The sequence below is a fragment of the Oncorhynchus mykiss genome, chromosome 8 (genome assembly GCF_013265735.2).
Source record: "Oncorhynchus mykiss isolate Arlee chromosome 8, USDA_OmykA_1.1, whole genome shotgun sequence".
NCBI lineage: Eukaryota > Metazoa > Chordata > Actinopteri > Salmoniformes > Salmonidae > Oncorhynchus > Oncorhynchus mykiss.
The window spans coordinates 58,643,245-58,650,914 of NC_048572.1; the positions used below are offsets into that span (position 1 = coordinate 58,643,245).

Sequence of the window (7,670 nt, forward strand, 5' to 3'; positions counted from 1 at the left end):
ATCCCTCTCTATCTCCAGAGACCTCCTGAGGATAGGTGTCACCCTGGGGGGCCACCAGAAGAAGATCCTCAGTAACGTCACCTCCATGCGGGTGCAGATGAGCCAGTGCCAGTCGCCCACTGCCGTGGCATGACTGGAGGGGGCGCCATGCCACGGGGCGGGCAGCATTCGGGTTGGCAGGGATTACAGCAGAAAGGACTACACCCCTCACCGAATGACCCCCGACCCGTCGGAACGCGCCAGGGTCGAGACGATCATTCTCATCTAATCCCATCGAACATATAATCAAACATCATTACCCAGGAGGCCAGGGTCCAGACGAAGACTAACTATCAACTTCCACTAATCTGAGTTATTCTGAGTTATGATGTAGAGTTCAATGTGTTCAGAGGCTGTTTTTTTTTCAATCTTAATCTGTGAGGTCTACATAATAGAATATGTTGGTACTGACACAGAGATTGAGTCTTTGGGAATATCAGATGTATGTCTTGACTGGATGATATTAGACTGGAGAGGAGGAAATGGAAGACATTTTGAAGAGGAAGATCATTGGTGAATCTCAAACCACCCCCCCCCCCCCTTACCAACTCGTTCAGAGGGCCCTCCGTTGTCACGTGTTGGTGACGAAGCTCAGAGGTTGACTTCCAGAGAGTGGCGAGGGGATGAATACATCAGTCACCTTTTGGAACACACTCATGGCAATTCATGTTTCACTTTTAGATACTAAAACGAGCATGAAATTCAACCCACTGGGTTGATGTGATGTTGATTCAATGTGGAAAATTTATTGGATTTGGATTGATTGCAAATAGTCCTAAATGTGAGGGAATTTCACATTTTTTTCAGTTAACTTTGAACCTAAATCCAAAGTCATAGCGACATTTTTTTGTTGATTTCACTTTGAATTCACGTTAGTTGACAACTCAACCAAATGCAATTTTTTTTTTAAATGATGTTGAACTGACGTCTGTGCCCAGTGAGAAATGAACAAATCCCTCTAGAACATTTTACAAGATATAAACCTCAGTAACAGTTACACATTTCATTTGGGAAGTATTTCATCTGTTAGGTGTCTTGAAATCAGATGGTGGAACTGCTCTGATAGTTCTATGCATGTGGCATATAACTAGGCACGCACTCTCCAAACATATTGAGGTGCGTGTCGGGATAGGACTACACCCCTCACCGAATGACCCCCGACCCGTAGCACTTTGCTATGAAGCCTGCAGCCTTTCTGGCTTGGTCGAAGTGGCTGTGAGAGGGTTAAATTAGCCCCTACACCCTCGATCATTTTCACTCCCTCAGCTTTGGTACAATGTGCATATGGCGCAGGTGCGCGTGGCCAGGAGCAAGGAGCAAGGGGAAGGGAGTGATTTGGGATTCAGCCAATGTCATCAGAAGGCCCCTGATTTGTCATTTGACCCCAGCCTTCTTCAAAGACTGAAATGAGGATGCATTGGTCTGGCTAGGAGCAGCAGTATGAAATGCGTATAGAAAGAAAGCAATTCAACCTCTATATACATGCTCAATATACACACATACGGAAAAATGATACAGAGACATACAGTGGTGATTGGTTGATTTGACATTTTTCTCACCTTATATTTTTTCATTTGAAACTTTTGACATTTTTGAGATCTCCTCAAGGTCGACCAAAGTTGAACTGGCTGGAAAGGAGAGCTTCTCTGACATTTTGTTGGTATTGTGTTTTGCTTTTCCACCATGAAAGCAGGGAACAAAATTCTCTACCATGTTTTCACTTTAACACTACCTGTGGATGTCTGGGCTGATGGCCTTGCCAAAGGACTAGTGAAACAGCCTCACCCAGATTCTGAGAATATATATAAATATGTATATCTCTAACTAAATATGAATATATCTTCTGAATAAATCTTCATATTGAAGGTGACTTGTATGAATATGTATGCACAAAAATCTCTCTGCTTGCCTTTTTGGCAAAGATGATGTTTTTGTGGACTGGATTGTGATGGACTCATAATGTAGTTTCTCTACAGCGCCACCTAGCCCTCTGGAGGACAAAACATAAAGACACCATTTTGTTTCTTTCATCACATGGACAATCCTGAATGAATTTTGAGCTGGAAGCAAATGTACAAAGGACCATGTACAAATGACTCTTTCTGTGGATGTGTATAAAACAACTATAGGGATAAAAAAAAAAGTAACAAAATGTCCCTTCTCTGAAGAGCCCATGTTAAATGTAAGTGTATTCATGCCATATCTTGCTGGTGAGCACTTACTTGTACAGACTGTATTTTTCTTTATTTCCTCTTGTTTGTTGCTTGTGTTGGAGTGATTAGAACCATCAAGAATGGGAAGGAGAGTGGATAGTGTCTCGTCTGCTGGCCAAGGTCTACGGTATGTATTGTATCTGCTATTGATGTGTGTGTGTGTGTGTGAATATCTGGGTCTGGCTTAGCCAACAGGCGCCTCTTGATAAACACAGACAAACAGCTCACAGAGGCACTCCGCACACACAAAAAAATAATAATAGCACCTCGGAGGGGTTCCGCTCGCACTTCAACCCCCACACACCTTTTACCTAAAGAGAGGAGTTCCGCTCGCACTTCAACCCCCACACACCTGTTACCTAAAGAGAGGAGTTCCGCTCGCACTTCAACCCCCACACACCTGTTACCTAAAGAGAGTTCATCTTGCACTTCAACCCCCACACACCTGTTACCTAAAGAGAGGAGTTCATCTTGCACTTCAACCCCCACACACCTGTTACCTAAAGAGAGGAGTTCATCTTGCACTTCAACCCCCACACACCTATTACCTAAAGAGAGGAGTTCCTCTTGCACTTTAACCCCCACACACCTGTTACCTAAAGAGAGGAGTTCCTCTTGCACTTCAACCCCCACACACCTGTTACCTAAAGAGAGGAGTTCATCTTGCACTTCAACCCCCACACACCTGTTAGCTAAAGAGAGGAGTTCCTCTTGCACTTCAACCCCCACACACCTGTTACCTAAAGAGAGGAGTTCCTCTTGCACTTCAACCCCCACACACCTTTTACCTAAAGAGAGGAGTTCCGCTCGCACTTCAACCCCCACACACCTGTTACCTAAAGAGAGGAGTTCCGCTCGCACTTCAACCCCCACACACCTGTTACCTAAAGAGAGTTCATCTTGCACTTCAACCCCCACACACCTGTTACCTAAAGAGAGTTAATCTTGCACTTCAACCCCCACACAACTGTTACCTAAAGAGAGGAGTTCCGCTCGCACTTCAACCCCCACACACCTGTTACCTAAAGAGAGTTCATCTTGCACTTCAACCCCCACACACCTGTTACCTAAAGAGAGGAGTTCCTCTTGCACTTTAACCCCCACACACCTGTTACCTAAAGAGAGGAGTTCCTCTTGCACTTCAACCCCCACACACCTGTTACCTAAAGAGAGGAGTTCATCTTGCACTTCAACCCCCACACACCTATTACCTAAAGAGAGGAGTTCCTCTTGCACTTCAACACCCACACACCTGTTACCTAAAGAGAGGAGTTCCTCTTGCACTTCAATCCCCACACACCTATTACCTAAAGTGGCTAGTTTTACAGCTATTACTAGTACACTAAAAGCTATGTAAATTGTAAGTATTGCTTAGTGACTGCTCTACCTACGTTGGCCAATATTAATTTATATGTGTCACGTTGGTATAGGGATCAGGAGACAGGCGCAGGAATACATAATAGGGGTTTTTCTTACCCAAATTACAGCGTGCCGTGTAAATGCAAGGGGGCGAAGACCAAAGAAACACATATACAAAACACAGGGTTGAAACCCAAACAAAAGAGCGAGGAGTACCTTGAGTAAGTACACCGGGGCGAGACCCGTAATCATCTGCGCAATACAAGCGGCACGAAAGCCAAAACAACACAGCACAGGTACTCACACGATCAATGGACAATGGAACAATAATCGACTGCCCAATGGAAACCAATGGGCACATTTATACAATTACAATCAGGGAAATGGAGACTAGGTGTGAGTAATGACACAGTTCTGGAGGGATCCTTGACAATATGTCCATAACGGGGTGAATCTTCATTTCCAATTAAGTCAAATTTTCACTTAGTCGTACACTGATGTCAATGGATGACTCAGTGAAAATGTGCCTCTATTGGAAGTTAGTATTTGCCCCAATGTTTATAAGTGGAACACACTCTATTGCAATTGGTGGAAGACAGAAGAGGTTGGTGAGAGGAGCTTTAGGAGGACGGGGTCATTGTAATGGCTGGAATGGAATGAATGGAACAGAGTAAAACACGTGGTTTCCATATGTTTGATACCGTTCCATTACAGCCATTTAATGAGCCTGTCTGGAAGAGGTTTATTCTTGAGATGGTGGCTACTGAGGACACGGATACTATTTGAGTTGGAGTGAGAGTGTCCTTCTGAAGTATGTCTGAAGATGGAGTAAATGGTGGTCCAGGAGGGGAAGCTGACATGATGAGTCGGAGGGCTTCGGTACACAGGGTTGATTGTACTACTAGCCCTGCTCTTGTGTATGCTAGAAGCCTGTGATTGCAGTGTGATTGGTGTGGTGTAGTCTGAGAAATAGATGGCTGTCTGGTCTTGCACCAATCACACTGAATCTCAACTATGTCTGACAGCAAGGTGAAGGAACCTGGTTGAAGATGGTGGAACTGCTCTGATAACTGTGACGAAACCAAAGGGAATTGGGTTATTCCCAATCAGTTCAAAACATACAATTATGAATAAGTGTAGTCACCAACCCACTGACATGTCCACTTTACTAAAGTAGGCAATCAATGCGAAGGTAACAACCCATGTTACACTGTAGATATAGCAAAATCCTCGTTGGCTGTGAATTGGCCATATTAATTAAGCCTTCCAGCGACAGCAGAGGGAAATTAAGTATGCCTATGTTTGATCTTCTACAGAGTAGGCCTATGGCAAGTGTCTAATATTGGAACACGAGACAACTTAACTAGATTTTGTCTGGTTGTAATCTCTCATTGCATCGATTTTCCTTTAACTACATCCTCAGGTGTCAGGTCATGACAAACTGCTGTTTCCCCAAACACAGATATCGTAGACTGCTGTTCTACTAACCACTCTGTGGAATTGGCTAGCCTTCTGCACTCCTGTGCCAAGCAATGGGTTTTTACTTTAGTAGGGGTGTGGCTCCATGTCTAAGACTGAGGTACCCACCTTGGTGTCTGAAATTAGAAATCAATCGCAGCCCATTAGCAGATTATTAAGTATCCTCAACCCCCTCACCCCTTCCTTTTCCCTTCCGTCTCACATCTATCCCCCCATCCCTCGCTCCTCCTCATGGCCAGGCTCCAGCTCATTTATCCTGAGTGTTAAAAACCTGTCTCAGGCCCAGGTCTGGATGTGGGTCTGGGCCTCGCTGGGCCTGCCCAGCTGGCTGTGGCTGAGAAATGGCTGCATCTCGGACTCTCTGCTCCAGTGCACCCAGGCAGGCACGGGACCAGGCCACCTGCTGGGGCCTCAGTCTAACAGCGGTCTGATCAGCCGCGGGGAGGGAGATGGATGGGGCTGGGGCTGGGGCCAGCACACACACACACACACGCCAAGGAGTCCGCTGTCACAGCTACTGCACGGCAGTCTATCTCATAATGAAGAGAGAGTGGGCCGAGACCTGATAGTGGGTGTCTATTGGGAAAATGAGCGGGGATGAGAGAAGAGAGGGGAGTGGGGAGGGGTTGACGGACTGAAACAGTAGCACTATACATCAAGTAAGGTATATTGGGGTCGGTTCAGCTACAGTCTACGACCACCTGAGCTGTTTCAATAAACCGTATATGACAACCTATACATTAAGCTCTTTAGGTCGAAACCTAGCTTTTAGAATCCCTTTCAACATCATTCACACAAGCCCGGAGTACCGTGCGCATACCTAATCATTCTTTCTTCTGATTAACGATGTCTGTTTATTCAATGGAGGGATCTAATTTCAATCCATTACGCTTCCATTCAGGCACGTCTCAAGTATTTGCCATTCAACATGCCTGTCTATGAATGAGATGACAGAGCAGTCTGTAATTCCCATTTTTCTTGTTTTCCATTTGCTAATGTTGGATTTATTAACATTCTGGCTCTAATAGCATTCCACTTCAGAATCGTGACATGAAAAGCAATTAGCATTCCCTCCATAATAGCCATTTCAGAATTTGCTGTCATTGTCCCATTCTCTCCTCCTAAAAAAAAAACATATATATTCATTTGTGGATTCCTTTGATAATAATTTTTTACAATGCCATCTGTTTTGATTTGTTACAACTTTGTCTGAAAAGTGGGCCTGGGTGTGTCCATTCAACTGATGATTGCTGTTGAATAAATATTTGTGTAGTTAAATCTGTTTCAGAAGTGTTGTTTTAGTTGAAAATAATTCCTCTATTTGTATGTGTCCTTCTATTTCAGATAATGGAACACATATAAACACACACACACACACACACAGCAGACCCAGCATTGCTCAGGACAGCCAATAAGGATGAAGACAGCACGACAGGGATGATGACCTCACTTTGCGGTACACACAAGACATAGGAACCGAATGCGTGTTTTCTTGCCTTTGTTTCCCTCTCTGTATAGCTAACACTTGTATATTGTGATGACGAGTATGTGTCCGAGTTTGTAAGCAGTAACTTTCTGACAACTATTGTACTAAAAATGCACTCAATAAACGCCTTGGAAAAAGAGTAAATCGCCGGCGGTCCCAGACTCTGTGAAAGATTATGATTATTCTTGTTTTTTCCCACTTCAATAACACAACAGAGACGTCTGAGAAGCTTTGGTGAATAATGCTTTTCAATGATAATTGGGGGGTGTGGAATAAGCAGTTCTTGTCACTCACACACACACACTCCTGTCACCATGGCACCGTTGTAAAAAGCCATCAAGTCGCTAATAAACGAGACGTCACTCTAAATTAACAGAAACTTCCTAAGAAATCAACACTGAGCGTTGCCAAGAAAAATTACAATATTTAGACAAACTAGCGGAAAATAGCCTCTCCCGCTCTCCCTACTCACGCCCACACTGTAGTGTGTGTTGGCAGAGACTGGATCCTGTCGGGCTCCAACACAGATGAATGTGTTGTACTACTGTAATGATATGGTTAATGAAGTGTTTTACTGGTTGGTAATTGATTGATAATATCCTGTTAGATATTAGTAGAGATTATTTTGCCAAGAAAGGAAGAACAAATGAGAAAGGGTGTGTAAAAGCAACCTGTTACATGAGAGGTATTGAAGAAATAATTTAATTCCAAAATGTACTGACAATAGCTTTTGTTCTGTACAACGTAAAGGGATAGTTCCCCATTATGTAATAATTACAATATTACATAATGGTTTTCTTACCGTTAGCACAAATCCCATTCAAGGGGAATGGATGTGAGCATTTCTTTTATTCGGGTTGAAAATGGCAGATAAATATGCACTGATAAATGCCTAAATTGGAACGCAGTGGCTGTACAGTAATACTGTATGCTATACATGACGTCAGAGCTCTGGCTCTGCGCTTCACAGCGCTGTTTGGGTTTTGACTGACAGCCGTTCTGAACTTAAGCACCTCGCACGACAAGAAGGTGCCCCCATCCCTCCTGCTAATTGGGTAACTTTTGCAGATTTTGGGTTGTCTAAGTGAGGGAAA

At 43.9% G+C, this 7,670-nt stretch overlaps 1 protein-coding gene across 2 annotated transcripts in view; it reads left to right on the forward strand.

Annotated features, from left to right (window-relative positions):
• LOC110530233 (ephrin type-B receptor 1) overlaps positions 1–6,734 on the forward strand; it is a 314,785-nt gene extending 308,051 nt beyond the window's left edge. For both annotated transcript variants that reach the window (XM_036985803.1, XM_036985804.1), the window contains exons 16-17: positions 19–2,379; positions 6,435–6,734. In XM_036985803.1, the coding sequence (XP_036841698.1) occupies positions 19–133 (115 nt within the window). In that variant the 3' untranslated portion in view covers positions 134–2,379; positions 6,435–6,734. The remainder of the gene's footprint in view (positions 1–18; positions 2,380–6,434) is intronic.
• The last annotated feature ends 936 nt before the right edge of the window (positions 6,735–7,670 follow it).